General features: G+C 47.7%; 1 protein-coding gene across 2 annotated transcripts in view; it reads left to right on the top strand.

Moving 5' to 3' along the window:
* Window positions 1-16,727, top strand: part of LOC117207677 (protein bric-a-brac 1-like) — a 217,726-nt gene that overhangs the window by 197,138 nt on the left and 3,861 nt on the right. Inside the window, exons 5-8 of one of the 2 annotated variants that reach the window (XM_033448083.1) lie at window positions 9,820-9,877; window positions 14,852-15,029; window positions 15,935-16,020; window positions 16,213-16,452. In XM_033448083.1, the coding sequence (XP_033303974.1) occupies window positions 9,820-9,877; window positions 14,852-15,029; window positions 15,935-16,020; window positions 16,213-16,452 (562 nt within the window). Of the gene's footprint in view, window positions 1-9,819; window positions 9,878-11,376; window positions 14,286-14,851; window positions 15,030-15,934; window positions 16,021-16,212; window positions 16,453-16,727 lie in introns of those variants that run through there. The other variant, XM_033448084.1, reaches the window with a different exon arrangement.

Below are 16,727 nucleotides of genomic sequence, written 5' to 3'. Positions count from 1 at the left end.
TCTCTCTCTCTCTCTTTTATTTATCTTAATTATCGTTGGAACCGTCTACGATTCCCGGATTCTTCGGCCTTGCCTCGTTCCATCAGTGTCCCGAGTCGATCAGATGCTGCCGCCGTTGCTCGTTCGTTCTCTCTCGGCCGGTTTCCACGTTCCCCTCGGTTTCCGCTCGAAGAAGAACGTTCTGCTTTTTGAGCGTCTTTCGGAGCATGATCGTCGCCGAGTGACGCGGCGCCGCCTCGGTAGGTTCTCGCGTTAGCGGAGCACCGCACTTTACATCCACCCGTTTCCTTTCTTTCTATTCCTTTCGCCTTTGTTCCCTTTGTTTCCGCTCCTTACCGCCGTATTTTCATACTACGCACTTAGTTTACGAGTACTTTCTCCACGCTCTTCGCCATTTATCCGTTTCCGTATCGCTGTTTGCGCAGATTCGTCCGACCGGCTATCCGAGCCGACGAAATAAATTCGTTCGCTCGTTCGTTCGTTCGCTGTCCCCGCGATGTGTACTTTTCGTCGCAGAGAGAGAGAGAGAGAGAGAGGAACAGTGGGAGGGTGCACACTTCCAACCGGAAGCAAGAAAATTTGTGAAATTTACGAGCATCGCCAGGCATCGGTTAATCCCCGATAGGTGTGGAGAGGAGCCAGCCGGCGTAGCGACAGAGCAGCTTTCGCGGCTCGTAAAGTATCGTTTAGATGTCGCGAGGTACACGTGCGGATTTCGAGAGCACCCGTTGTGCAGGATTTCAGACCGGCTCCGCCAATGGCAAATCTTGTACTATACAAACCCTGGTATATCTATGTGGAAGGTACACGACTCTAATACATAGTTCAGTACTCTATCTACATACGTGCGAGCTAACATCGCGCTAACTCCGTTCTCTGGCCAGCTCGACCTACCTTTCCTCCCCCCGCCGCCCCCTTCTCCATTTCTCTCTCTCTCTCTCTCTCTCTTTCTCTACGTTTCTCCTTTTCTGCTGCCTCCGGTCTAGCTGCCTACCGCCGCTCTCGCTCCTTTCTCTTCGCCATTCTACTCTACTCCGATCTACTCCGCTTTGCACTGTTCCACATCCCCCTTGCCATCGTCGCCGGTACACGTTTCTATCCCTATTCCTAACGGCGCAGCATCGAACGCACCCCGATCCGGCTGAAGAGAGGTAGCTTCATCGCAACACGCGTGATTGCGTGCCTATACGCCTATATGCGTGTACACGGTTACGCATACACGGGGCCGTGAGTCGACGGCGATTGCAGCTCGACGCACGTGTGCGTGCCCGTTCGCCGACCACCGACGTTGCTTGCAGCTCAGCACAGCTCGCCACATTATTCAACGTATAACCCATTCCTTATATGTTAACACTTCACCGACCGATAGCCGATTAATAGGTTTTTTGTCGCCGACGTTTACCGACCGATAGCCTGTTAATCGGCTTTTTGTCACCGACAGTCTTTCTCATTATTTGAGCGGTAATTTGCTATTTAGTACTAAGGTACCTTGCTCAGTTGCGTCAGTTGCGTCGCTTTGTAAGCTCGCACAGTTTTATACCAATTTGTAGAACTTACCGTTCGCGATGAACAAAAAGAATGGTATCGCAGCGTCCAAACCGAAACAGAGCCGGCGCCGGGGAAAATCTGCGCCTGAGCTGCCGGTCGGACGCGTGTATGCTGTTGAACCGCTAGCGGTCGGTAAAGTGTTAAAGGCCGAGAACGATCCATCGCGAGAACGCCGAATGAGCTGCGCGGCGGACGAAATTAGCCGAAATGCTGGCGGCCGATGTTTCCCACTTTCGGCGCTTCTTTCGCGCGCGCTGCATCAGCGAACGCCGACAATCAGTGGAAACGGTAACGCGGCGTTTCTCGCGAACCGCGCGATCCGCCAGGCCACTCAACCTCCTTACGATAATATACACAGGAAACGTATTTAAACCGACTAGATTCAGACGTTATGTTTGGCTGGCGAGAAGTCAAGAACACCGTTCAGTCGGAAATAAAGGTAGCCACGTTACGAACGCCAACGCATCACCGGTGATTCCCTCGGCGGCTAACCGATACTGCAAGGCATTTAACAGGTACGACAGGATTCCGCAGCGTTCTGTAATCTTGTTCCCGCTGATGAAAAGCATCAGGGTAGATCGATCGACGTCGAATCGGAATAATAAGTCGAGTCGATGAGAGGAACTGGATACGCGGCGGATCGGGGGACAAACGATTTGGAGAAAGTTGGCGTTAAATTCGTAGCACGGTGGCGGGAGAAGAATGGAAGCGAGTGGTGTTTCGCTGGATGGCAACATATTTTGCCGCGTCCACGCGACTATTCGAGAGGATTTATCGGAACGGTCAGTTCCATCGACCGTCGCCCGTACGTGACTACCTGTAGAGTCTGGCTGGAAATAAAACGGAACGACGAAAAAGCAGTGACCGGCAAAGAGCGCAAGAGACTCGTGAAAACGAGTAAAACGGCTGGCAGGGTTGGCACAGAGAAGAGAAGTGGGAGAGAGAGGGACGGAGGAACGTTTGCTCGTTGAACGACGACTGTCCACGGGTCGGACACAAATAAAGCCACTCGCTAAAAAGCGTCGTTCCGATCGAACTGGACGATTCGTTGAGCGATAATGACGAGTCAATGCGTCAACAGGACTCCATCCATCCTCCTACCGTTCTCTTCGCCGACCTAGTCGCTTCGATTGCCTCTGTAAATTGTAAACAATTCCAACTACGCGCTCGACCTCTCTGCCGCCCGTCTCTCGTTCGAAAGCGAACCTGATCTCCGCCCTCGTCTGTCCCTGCCCTCCCCGCGTCGGTTCCCACTTTTGACGATCCGAAGAAAGCGAAGCTTACCGATCTTTCACGAAGTACAACTCCGAGACAGAAAGATGGCCAGTCGACGCGCGTTTCTCGCGTTTCCGTGTAATTCGACGCGACGCGCAACGATCCCCATGTTTTTCGCGTATCCGACCTACCAGATGAATAAAATACGCGTTGTTTGCGTTCGGTTACGCACGACCGGCGACAGAGAGGGAAACTTAAGCGCGACAACCGGCTGACTATCGGTGGAATAGTTTGCGCGCGATATCGCTGAATAAAATATCAGCGCGTGCGTGCGAAAGAGGAGGAGAGGCTCGCGTGTCCTAGATTACACGCGCGTGGTGCCTACGTGCGCGCAGATTCACAGGTGCCGCGTGTTTTCGCGCGAGCCGCAACGCGTTTCCACGACAATCAACGCGCGTGCTCCACTCCCTCTCCTTCTTTTCCTCTTTATCTCGTCGTCCCGTGCCGCTGTTCCAGCGCTCGCTCGCACCGTGCCGTCACGTGCGTTTTCCCGGATTTCTCGCCACGAACGCAGCGCATAGCCAACAACGGTTACAGGTGAAATTGTATTTTTCTTTAGGATCCGTGCGAAATTGATGTCACGGGTAACGCGAGCGCGATAATCGAATAGCAGCGAAAGAGAGAAAAAGGGAGAGAGGGATCGAAGGATGGTTCTTGAACGTGCAGTCTGTACACCGATTCCCCTTCGTTCCCTCGCTACCCTTTTCTCCCGATCTCGGCGTGTTCCTCCTCAGGCGGCGTTCCCTCTTCCGACGTTAATTTAGACGAATTTCATTAGAACAAACGAACTTTGCTAATCCGCGCTAATCTGATTAGAAATTTGCCGTGGCGCGGTGCATTCTGCCGCGTGAAACTCCAGCCGGTCGACGGCAGCCTCGACGACGTCAACGGCGTCGGTGGGGCGTCTGTAGAGCGTCTGTGGCACCGGTGAAGGAGAGAACGAGCCTGCTCACCGACTAGTCTTCGTCCTCGTCCTCGTCCTCGTCCTCGTCCTCGTCCTCGTCCCTTCGCATTCACTCAAATCCCCGTGCATACATTCACTCTCTCTCTCTCTCTCTCTCTCTCTTTCATACTCTCTCATCAGGTCTCCCCTCGCGTCCTTCCGACGCCTATTCATTTCGCGCACGCCTATATCCTTGCCCGGCAAATATTTGCAGGAATTAGCAACGATAGACGACTAGCTGGCAAATCCCTCGCGTTGCAAGGTTCACAGGATTTTCCGCGAGGATGTCCGGAAAACCGGAAATTCCAAGCCTTTCTTAATTAGGCCGCCGTCGCTCGTCCGCGTCTGTTCTCACTTTTGTTTATCATTGTCCCCTTGGATTTAGGCCATCCATCTTCCGTCAAGCCAAGTCGGCGCACGTAAGCGCTGCTGAACGCGTGGAAATCGAAGTGACGCTTCGCTAGTCGCTGAGCATCACGTTGCCGGCATTCGACCAGACCGTTTCACCGAAAGTCGATCGCATTTCTAAAAACGAAATCTTTTTTCAAGTTCTTCTTTCAATCTTCTTTCAAGAACAGCGACGCGACTCGTAACGGATCGGCCGTACACGCGTCGAAAGCTCCGACGCTTGCGATGATGAAAATGACGATGAAAATGAAAAACGAGAGAATTTATTTGCCAACACCTTGATTACACTAATGACAGTTTAGTTCCGAACTCCAGCCGTGACTTTCCAAGACTGAAGCTCTCGCAATTCGGTCGCATCCCCACACAAATGGTTATCTTATGACGTAGGGAGGACCCCCGGGTGTTGGGTCTGAGCCCTGCACCTCCTGCTGCCGCGTGCACTCCCTTGCCGTCTGGTGGGTGCCCGTCATCAGCCCATCGGTTTTGAAGTGCGTCGGTCGTGACATTAACGACGCGAACCCGGTTGCAAGGTTCAAGAGCTTAAATCTTCTAGAAGAAAGCTATCCCTTGGAGGCTTCGTTTCAGACGCAGGATTTTCTTCCTTAAGCTGTAGGTTGTCGCAACGCACGTTGCGAACAAGCTTCGTCCCGGCGTTCGGACGGACGTAACAAGCCGGACGAGTCTCGAGCAGAGATTCTTTGCGCCGAAGAAGGTCGGCTCGGTCTTACGAGTCAAACGAGACGAGCAGAGGAGAGGAAGAGAAAAGGTCGGAAGAATGCGAGGAGCAATTTTCTCGTTAATGCAGCGGTCGAGCGTGCGGTACGACGTGTCGCGTGCACCGCGACGTGCATTCTTGAAGGCGCAGCCCGCGACAGCCGCACGAGACGATGAAAAATGCACGCATGACAGGATGCGGCGTGTGTGCATTAGTGTGCAATGGACTTGTTCCCGTGGCAAACCCGATTTCCCTGTCGCACCGATACACGTTTTGTGGTTTCCTCGAGACGCGTGCACGCCCGGCTGTCCTCTTCTTTATTACCAAACCGCTGGATATCGTTTCACCAGCGAATCTTCAAATTATTTATCCGCCGCTATCGAGACACGATATAGATTTACGCGTTAGAGCATCGTCTAGTCGGGTTTCGCTGTGACGCTCCTATCGCTTTGAATAAATTAGACACCGTCATCTTGCAGCAACGTTGAACGAATCGCAGGTCTTATCTTCTCGTTCAAGGTTACGAGTCGCTACCCAGCCGCACCTACCGCTATTATAAGCATTATTATTATTATTATTGTGCCGACTGTTTCGTCTCGACACAATGTCTCTCCGGAGATCGGATTTGAACTCTTAATAGAACCTACTTTATCTTCCCTTTTGTCGTCTCGTTACGTTATTATACCGTTGTTATTTCCGCTTTCATTGTGTCAGTTCGCTGAGGAACGCGCAAACGTACCAACGAAAATTCGTTTTCTCCAAGGTAAACACGCGGCGGATGGTTCGAAGGAATGCTCGTTGTCTCGGAAAAGGGCAGGTTTATCGCCGGCTAAAGTTTAGAGTCTCACTCTCGTCGGTAGCATTCTCGCGGCGTTACAGCGATAGCCACGATGGACGCAGAAAGAGAGAGAGAAAAAGCACGGTGGAGTTGCGAGTTTGATCGAGGCGCGTATCAAACGAGCAGCGAAGCCCTTCGACCCTTAAAAATTCATTTGCAAAGTCAGCCGAGTGGTGTGGCTCCTGCAAGTGATTCGGTATATGAGAAGTCCGGCGTCGGTAGGCCGCGCGGTCCGATCTCTCGGTATTGCGGAAATCGCGGACCGAAACTTTTCAAATGAGCCAACTTTGCGTGTGTCTTGCGCTTTTGCCGCGTCTCGCAACCCCTTTATAGAGACCCGGAAAAACTCGCATATTAGTAAAGTTGTGGACAGAGACGCAGGCTTCGCTTCTAGGGAACCCGTACGCTCCCTCGGTCTCCGCCGAGCATCTTCCGACCTCGTCTCACTTTTTCCACCGGCCGCCTCCACGCGTTAACCCTTCTGCGTTCTCTCGCGAACCTTGCGATCCGTAATTGTTACGTCCGGTGACTCTTCACGTTCGAGGAAACCACCGGCTGTACACATCGAATTAAGCGGATCGCAATATCCCTAAGGAACTGTCATAGAACGAGAATCTTTGATGTATCGTTAAGTGGCATGAAACATCTTCGAGTCTGCACGTTCCTTGTGGTTACCGCTGCATCAGGTGAAAATTGGGAAAACGTGGGGTTTTCCATGTTTCCCGGACCAGTGGTGGAACCGGAACGGTAGTTTTCCTTTGCAACAGCATCGTCACCGGACTTCACTGGTTCGTCGACTTTAGAACAGTCAACATCTCTTGACCGGGTTTTCAATCATTCGATCATTCACTTACTTAACTTATATCTACGCACCAGCGTAACTATCTTCTCTACGAAGTTGTTGCAAGTATATGTCGAGTTATCATTAGGGTTACGGGCGTGTAACGAATCTTCATTTGGATTAGACGTTGTTGTTATGCAGTAGAGAAGATATTTGCTGGTACAAATATGACTATTACAGAATTTGACAAGTAACCGTGGCAATTATATACTCGAGATGCCAATGGCAATGATCTTAGGCTCGATAACCAATCCACGGTCAACGGGGTAGCAAATGTGCTTTCTTCCAAAGTGCAAGTCGAACTGAACTCACTGGTCCACAATTCAAGTGTAGCTCAACTTACTCGTCCACGAGTAGAACTCAACTAACTTCCTCAGTCTAAATCGAACTGCACTTATGTACTCTTCTCCGTACCTCTCTGTACTCCTCGGGTCGACTATATTTTTAAGAAGAGCTATACGATTACTCCATACCTCTGTTAGGTAAAAACGTCCATCCCGTGACCGTGGATACGTTCAGCGACCCGTTGTGTCACTTCGTGCTCAAGCTTATTGTCATAATTCTCGCGCACACATAATCGGATTACAGCTACTTCTAAGTGTTATTATTCAAGTACCGCTGTCATGAAAGGTCTGAACCAAAGTATTGGGAGTCTTCTCAAAAATTGCAAAGTTGCAATTGACATATATAATATCTGAGGTGGATAGATCGTGATAGGCGCGGAAGAAACACTTGAATATATTTAACAATATACAGAGTGGTTGGTAACTGGTGGTACAAGCGGAAAGGGGGTGATTCTACGCGAAAAAAGAAGTCGAAAATATAGAATACAAATTTTTCGTTTGAGGCTTTGTTTTCGAGAAAATCGACTTTGAATTTTCGCTCGGTACGCGTGCACTATATCCCGTCTCGTTATAACGGATCTCACTGTAGATCGTTGTCTCGATGGAAAAATTAAAAAAAAAATTTTTATTGTATATTTTCGACTTCTTTTTTCGCGTACTTAGATATCATCCCCTTTCCGCTTGTACCACCGGTTACTAACCACCCTGTATATTTATTAACATATACTCTATGTGTACACTATGCGTAGGACTCGCGATTACAAGTTCGACTTCTGGTCGATGCGTTTCGATGCACGATACAAGTTCGGATGATGATTGCTTAAGATGTCGAGAAACTCGAGTCAATTGTTACTGCTAACTACCAACAACTATCAGTGGCGCTTCGAAATAAATGAAAATAAATCCAGTCATATGACTTTCACGCTGCGAGAGCAATCCTGCCCACAGGTGACCCTAAATAATATTCCAATTCCAAACAAAGATACAGTCAGATATCTGGGCATGATTCTGGATAGAAGAATGACACGGGAACGGCACATCATAGATAAATCCAAACAACTGAAATGAAAACTAAAAAAATTCTACCGGCTCATTGGCAGACGCTGCAACTTAAACACGCAGAGTAAAATAATGCTACATAAGGCCATATTAAAATCTGTTTGGACCTATGGGATCCAACTATGGGGAACAGCAAGTAATTCCAACAAAGAAATTTTCCAACGATTCCAATCAAAAACTCTAAGGTCCTTAATAGATGCACCTTGGTATGTTGCCACAGTCAAAGAGGAAATAGCAAAATATAGCGACAGATATAGCAAAAGAGTCAACAAACATCGAAACCCCCTAATTACTGGATTACTTGATAGTCGGACCAGATCCGCAGGCTGAAGAGACACTACCCGTTAGACCTAAACACTAGATTTAATTAGATATTTATATTAAGTAATATTTACTTATTTACAATACTTACTTATAAATTATACTTATCTATAATAAGTATTAAGTTATTATAAATAATTAGCTATGTCACTGCGCCACGCCAGAGAAAATTACTGAAAATTCTCAATGCGAGAATTGATTGTAAATTTTAATAAATAAATAAAAAAAAAACCTTGGTATGTTGCCAACGAAACAATACATCGCGACCTTAAGACACCCACAGTTAAAGAAGAAATATTCAAATTCAGAAACAGATATAATACAAGAGTTAACAACCACCGAAACCCATTAGTTAGCCAATCACTTGACACGACGGATCAGATCCGCGGACTGAAAAGACAATATCCTTTAGATCGAAGCGTTAGATTCAACTAGAATCAAACATACTATAAACTCTTATAATCCAAGTTACAGTACCACGCCAAAATAACTTACTTATAATTCTAAATGAGAATTGATTGTAAAAAGTCTACCAAATAAAAAAAAACTACCAACTATCGACTCGAACAGGAGTCTAACGACTGACTTTCCGTCACGATGACGCTGCAGAGGAAAACTATGATGGGGTGTGTCTAAGGATACGAGATTATCAGAATCATTGAGAAAAGCCTTGGTTCGGAAAGTGAGGGAAATGGACGTTTCTGTTAATTGGTTAGTTTCTGTGTTGGTGGTTGGAGAAGGATGCTAACTGTCCTTGAGAGAAAGTTGCCAGCGGGAAGCATCGCGCATGAGGAAAGCAGATTTCCCGTATCTTGCCGCAGTAAGTGATAAATTTAGGGACTGTTAAGACTAGGACAATTGGCTCCTTTGGAGAACCTTAGCTAAATAAATCCTAAGATTTATAGCGGTTCCTTAGGCTACCTGAAAATATTCTGTAAAGACGTATCGATATCTGGCAATCGTCTTGTCCGAAGAATAGGGTCTTTGTGTAGCGAGCCACTGGACAGAAACCGTTGGAAAGTTTACTTAAATTCAGTAACAGATATAATACAAGAGTTAACAACCACCGAAACCCATTAGTTAGCCAATCACTTGACACGACGGATCAGATCCGCGGACTGAAAAGACAATACCCTTTAGATCGAAGCGTTAGATTCAACTAGAATCAAACATACTATAAACTCTTACAATCCAAGTTACAGTACCACGCCAAAATAGTTTACTTATAATTCTCAATGAGAATCGATTGTAAACAGTTTACCAAATAGAAAAATAAAAAAGTTTACTGGCGAGTGCCGCAACGTATCTTTGAATAGTTAATCAAGTGTCATACTAATTAAACGACTTCTATTATCCCAACCGAAATAGGGGATCGATCATTTCGATTGTTTAATCGTAACGGGAATTTACGACTCCGCGAATGGTCGAAAAACAGTAATCGTGGCGGTTGGTTAGCGAAACGCGATCGAGATATCGAGATGGAAAGATGGCTAAAAATTCTAACGCGATATGTTTCTTCTGTTTCAGGCCAAGTTGTTGGAGTCGTCCCACGCTTGGCTCGGAGCCTCCACGTCCAGTATAGCAGGTAAGTTGTTCGCCACATTCCACGTCTACCTAATCCGCTCGCTGTCTCGACAGCACATTTCAGGAAACTAGAACGTAACTGCACGTCGAACCGATCGTTCTTCGAGATTCTCTACGAAAACGTACATAGAAAGAAATGGTGCGCGCGATGACGTTTTTGCCGCGAGTTTTCATATTCTCGCGATCGCGGTTCCTCCCCTTTGCCGACTCGATCATCTTCGTCGTCGGTCGATGGTCGACGAACGAAACGACGAGGATGCCGATAACAACGGAAATGGACTTGGACGAAGTGGCGAGAAGACGAGGGAGGAAAGAAACGGAAGTGGAAAAGCGGAGAATTACGGTGGGAGACGGCGCGGCTCGAAGAAATCGGGAACACGTCGGTGAAGGAGAACGCCCAACGAAAGTATAGACGGAGGAATGGGCGCGAAGTTCTAGCAGTGAATGAGAATACGAGGAGGAGGGTAGAGGACGAAGGAGAAGGGTGATATAGCGGTGGAAGAAAAAGGCTGTGTCGTTATCTTGGCAATAATAAAGCGCAAGAATCCGCGTTACTTTAATATATTATAGAAAGCAATTTAGATAGAGGAGCAAGGGGCCAGCCGTTAATGGCACCAATAACGTACTCGCGATTTGCAGCCAGTTCTCCCACTTGTGTGCTACGTATCCCTTCACCGAACTGTGTCTGGTAAAATCTTCTTCTCTCGCGAATCAACGCGAACCATAGCTCGGTTCATCGACGGTTACCGACGCGCATTCGCATCCTCCGTTTTTATTTCCACCTAATCTCTTCGTTTATGTGCTTCTCGTCTTTTTAGTGGTATCGTTGGTAAGTCTCGCGCGATATCGACGATGTTGCAACGGAACGTTTTATGCGCTCGCCATTAGTATCTTCCAATGATTTCACAGCCGACACAGCAGACGATCTCCGTTGCTTTTACAAGCATATTTCATGCCGGTTCTTCTTCTCGGTACTCGTTCCGATTTTTCTGCTTTCGTGGAAGGTGTGGTGGAACGGTGGCATTCGCGAAACGTCCGCCGCGATTAAACGTTTTATCGGCGATTCGTGCCGCGTCTCATCGTTCCGCCGCTTTGTCTCCGTTTCTTTTCCACCCGTCGCGCGCCACTGTTGTTCGCGGGTCGCGCGCGCGATAAATCTTCACATCTTCCGCCGAAACGTTCTCGCAATTCACGGAAATTCTCAGAAAAAGGATCACGTGGCCGACGAATAATGCGCAAACGGAGCAAAGAGAGACGACGAAGGAGTACAAGACACGGCGATGCTTGTGTGTAGGGGTGGGAATAGGGGATCGAGAAAGGGGCAAGTTTGGATGGTATTTGCGGGAAAGTGTAGCAGCGAAAAAAAAAAAAAAATAAAAAAACGAAAAATATAACGATGTATCGAGTCCGACGGCCAGCTACCTCCAAGATCGTTCGATCTGGGATAGGTGCAGCCACAGGGTATCACGAAAAAAGTCGAAATCCCTGACTATTTTCTAGCTGACTATTCCACCCTGCTGAAGCTGAAGGCGCCCACGTGGACGCGGCACGATCTCCAGGAAGCGATCGAGGCTGTGGTTACTCAGAAGATGCGCTTCACCCAGGCGTCCACGAAATACGGAATACCGAAAGGCACATTGTACGACAACATCCTGGGAAAGACGAAGAGAATGATGGTCCTGGAGGAAGCGGGTCTGAACTCGAGCGAGGAAACGGCCGTGCTCGAATTCTGCTGCGACATCAGCGTCAGTCCGTACAATCGTCGGACGAAAAAGTCGCTGAACGCGATCCTCAACTTCGTGGAAAAGCTGAGGCGAAAACGCGACCCTAACTTTGTGTTTAACGGTCTCTCTGGTTTCCGTTGGTGGTGGGCTTTCTGTAAAAAGCACTCGATAGTATCGCTTTACTTCAACGACGAGAACGAAAACGATCAGTAAACGATAAATCCGTCTTCCTCGAAAGAGCGTGCTGCTTTCCGCGTCTGTGTCTCGCCATTGCGAGCAACGCGAACCGTGCAAGCCTTGTAAAACTGTGCCTTTTTTCCCCCGAGAGTCGACTTTCGGCGCGTTACGCTCGAACGTAATCGCTGGAAACGCAGACGACAGACGATGTTAGAATACTCTGCAACGTTTGTTTCGAACAACGAAACAGCGAGTCTTATCGCGTTCCGCGATTCCCCTTCGATCGATATTTTTCACATTCCATGCGCATTCCATTTCTCGTTCGCGAACCAAATTCTTTCCAAGCCTGGCGTTCTCGAACTGACGCGTATCCTTTACAATGGGACCATAATAAGCGATAGGAATTAATGATAACGGTAACGTTTAGAACGTAGCAAGAGCAATAATAATATATTGCGTTATCGCGGCTAACGATTGTTCCAGCGATAATCCAGTGCCTTCTGCACCACGTCTTCCAATCCGCGTAGTTTAACGAATTCGATTCTTACGTTTAGTCGCTGCGACTCGAGCCTCGTCGTCACGAATATCGGATAGATCGATAAAAACGTCGAGCTCTTAATCCTAGAAATCGCAAGATGTTTCTATGGAATATCTTGTTCGATCGTAATACCAACGAATTTATTATCGTTGAAATTTGCGTAAGAGTTATTTTATTAAACCTGCTTGTAAATCATAGACCCTTGACGGGAACGTTTAATCGGATTTCTTGCGATCATTCCATTCGTAAAGACAGGAAAGTTGGTCGTTACGATTTGTTAAGAGAGTTTGTTACGACGAAATTGCGTCAGGCTGTCGTAGAGGTTTCGTTCGATGCAAAACCATGACCATGAACGTTCGCATCGCTTCTGTTCTACGTTCCATCGATCGGAATTTCATTCCGGTCGTTTTAATTTCCACATGGTTTCTTTGGTGTTTCGAAAAAAAGAAAAAACGACGATGACGTCGAATCGTTTGCCTCTTTTTTTTTTTTTTTAACAATTAGTAACTATAGCATGGTGTTTGCAGTGGAACACCTGCTAATAATACAAAGCAAACATTTGGGATGCCGATGTGAGTGGCATAGCGGCTATGGTCCGACGGAACTTTTATAACAGCTTGATATTTGCTTAGTACGAATTTGCTTAGCGTTGGAAGCGAGCAACTTTGCTCGAGCGCAGGCTCGCGCCTGTCTCGTCGTCGATTGTTTTCTACGTTGAAAATCGTTCGAATTTGTTAACCGCGCTGCTAAGGTATTCCGACGCGATTAGCGAACGTTGCGCAATAAATGCGGTTCGATGACATTTAGCCTGCGTTGTATATTTTTGTATGCAAAAAAATTGCTAGAATACGAAAAATACTGCAACTCGAGAACGTTGCAACCTTATGCCCGACGGACAACTTGCGTCTTCACGTTCTAAATATACTTTCGAAACTATGGCGCGTGCCTTAAGAAAGTTGAAGATATTTTCGAAAAAGATGTTGGAAATTCTCAAAGCGCCGCGTACTCGACCAGCATTCGCCGTAATTAGCGAATAAGCGACACTTTGCAGCGTAACGTAACACGAGGCACGTCCTTTTAACGTTTATCGCGGAACGCCCGGTCAGGCCGTGGCTCCGTTGGTAAATATACTCGTCGCGCTAATTTTCCACCTGGTGTTCGTGCATCGTTTCGCTTTAATTACGACGGAAATAGCGTTAAATCGATCTCGGCCGATTACTTTTGTAACACGGACCCGTTGTCCGATCCTCGTACAATACTCGTCGCGAATAGACCGCGTTTCTCTCGACGAACCGTCGAGATTTCAAGGAAAAACCGTGGCTCGTATTATTAGCGCTACGACGATGTTCGTTTCATTTTCCCTTTCTACGCTCTGCGTCGGTTACCTAACGTTAATTGATTTTTTGTTAACGTTAACGCGATTCACGACCGGCGTCGTCTCTTCGTTACGAACGATGGGAACTCGGCGATTCGGAAAATCGAGCAAAATACCATAATCGCGGTTACCATAAGGTTACTCGTTGTTCACCGATCTCGCTGCATCTTTTGAAAACGAAGCCGGACGACTCGCGGTCTGGATCGGACACGCGTGCGCGTGTACCGAGGCGCGCACGCGCGCCTTCCTTTCCAATTAATTGTATTAATCGTCAAATTGGAGGATGCTCAATTAAACCCAATAAGTTAACTATTAAATAATCGTTGCGAATTGAGGCCAACCGTTCGTGGCGTAGCCGGTATTCGAGTCGTATGGTACTCGCGCGCTCCAAGGCAAACGGTTGCGAGCCTGCGATTAACGTTTAAAGTTAAGAAAAAAATATTTTCTATCGACGATCGAGCTTGTTTCGTTAAGAACTCTTTCTTTCTTTCTTTCTCTCTCTCTCTTTCTTTCTTTCTTTCTTTCTTTCTTTCTTTTTTATTCTATAACGATTGTACGCCAACGATAATACAATCGATACGATTAACGTACACGACACGCAGCGTTTATTCCCCGTTCCCACTTTTCCCCGCCCGCAACTTGCCTTTCAATACTTTGTTCGCAGGTACGCTTCGCCCAAGCAGCTACAAAGGAACCTAACTACACGATACTCGCACCTTCGCTCGACTTACCTACGTCTGGTTATTTACCCTATTTATATGTCGTACGCTTGCATCGTTTCGTCGAATTCGAATCGTCGCATTCGAAACGATTCGATTCAATTCGATTCTTTCGATGCATTTGCATTGGTTCACGCGAATCGACGAGCGTCCGTTTACACGCTCGCGTGACAGCGAATCAGCTTTTCGATCGATCGATCGATCGATCGCGTTAACGAAACCGATGCGTCGCAACGACGTAACGAAAATGCATAAAAGTAGAAATAGAAGAGAGAGAGAGAGAGAGAGAGAGAGAGAGAGTGAGAGAGAGAGATGGATCGAAAGGTTGATCTCGCGATGTTAAAATTCACCCATCTTCCTTCGACCAGTGAAAATCCCGACACTTACTAATGCCGTGCTTTTTCTGTTTTCTCTTTTTCCACGGGGGGCGTAAACTAAACAGACAGCTACCAGTATCAGCTGCAATCGATGTGGCAGAAATGCTGGAACACCAATCAGAGCCTGGTGCACAATCTGCGCTTTCGAGAACGCGGCCCGCTCAAGTCCTGGCGACCAGAAACCATGGCGGAGGCGATCTTCAGCGTGTTGAAAGAAGGATTGTCCTTGAGTCAAGCAGCAAGGTAACTATATACGTATGAAGCTCTCGTTGGTCGCGAGTTCGCGAAATTCCGTTCACGGTCGTTCGTTTTCCCCTTCCGTCTGGCCATCACCGAAACCAAATTTCTCGCGTTAACCAAATAAAGAATGGCGTCGCGTCGCTGCTCAACCAGATGGGTGGTCCGAATTACATCTGCATCAGACGTTCGCCCTGCTCGCTGGAGGAAAGTGGCGAGAAGAATTTCATTATCAGGCGGATATTCGTGGCGCGACGGGACAAATTAAACTAAGAAAGTTCATCGGACCGTTCTAACGAAACGCCGAATTTTTAATGAGATTTTCGATAAACTCGATTACACAGGCTGCGATTATCGCGGTTGTGGTTTCGCGAGGGCCATCGATGATATCGCTCGCTTTTAATCGTTCGAGACGAAAAGTATCGGTTTACCGGTTTTTCCAGATGATGTTTCGCGCAATGGTTGAGCGAAATTAATTTACAAAGGTTGCAATTTGTTTGGTCGCGACTGAACAATCTGCGGCGAAAGTTTCGAGCGATTCGGTAGAAATGATTTAGTTGCGAGAATCGAACGATAACCTGCGTCGGATGTAAATGGGTTAAAACAGAGGGAAAACAATTGGCTGTTGGGTTCGGCGAGCGATCAACTTAAGAACTTTTACAGCTTAGTCGTAAAACGCGCGTATCGCACGCGCGTAATAACGCGTAGTCGTTAAAGGCTGTTTCCCTTTGTGCGAACATGTGCTGCCCGATCGAGCAACGTTTCGCGGAACGAGCCCGATAATCTTTACGAGAATCGATCGATTTCGCCGTGCTGCCGCTTTCAGCTACAAACATTCTCTCGATCCTACCATACACCACCGATCCAACAGCTCTTCTCATTCTCACACGCTTCCCGATACTTTGTTGCAGGAAATACGACATCCCATACCCGACCTTCGTATTGTACGCGAATCGAGTACACAATATGCTGGGTCCGAGTGCCGATGGAGGAGCCGGTGAGTATTAGTCGGATACTCTAAGATTCTTTCGCTCGGATGACAAACTTGAAAAAACCTTTGCGCGCCAAGGCGAAACTACTCGCCTAGGTTTTTGAAAATCAGCGTAACTAGAGTTCGCGATGAAGCGGACGTTGTCCGGAAATACCGAGACATCGGTATACCCATTGGTTTGTTTTTTTGCCTGGTCAGATCTTCGTCCGAAAGGCAGAGGCAGACCGCAAAGGATTCTGTTGGGTGTTTGGCCCGACGAGCACATTCGCGGTGTGATTCGAGCAGTGGTGTTCCGCGATGGACACTCGCCGCACATGGTGAAGGAGGAGCCGACTTCGATGTATCCGAGTTTGGCAAATTACGCGGCTTGCAACGGTCCCGAAGGCGCGGTCAGCCCCGGAGCGGCAGCCGCGGCCGCGGTTGCTGCGGTCGCTCAAGGTAACGATAGACTACCGTGTATATGTGTTAGGTTGTCCGAAAAGTCTCTTTCGTTTCACGAGGAAATAATAGACGCACCGAGGCTTTTGGTTTTATATTATTTCGTCGAATTACGTACGATCGATTTGGTTCTGTCGAGACAAACAGCGCGACATTTCGCGTTTGTACGACGCTGCATTGTCGTAAAGGACACGTTTGCGAAAGAAAGACACTTTGCGGACAAGCTAATATTTATCTTCCTAATTGTGTCGGTGGCGCAGCTTTCCATCGAAAGA

The sequence above is a fragment of the Bombus bifarius genome, unplaced genomic scaffold, assembly GCF_011952205.1.
Source record: "Bombus bifarius isolate JDL3187 unplaced genomic scaffold, Bbif_JDL3187 scf7180000008045, whole genome shotgun sequence".
Classification (NCBI taxonomy): domain Eukaryota; kingdom Metazoa; phylum Arthropoda; class Insecta; order Hymenoptera; family Apidae; genus Bombus; species Bombus bifarius.
Note: the sequence above shows the minus strand (reverse complement) of the source record. Positions and strands in the feature narration are given on the sequence as shown.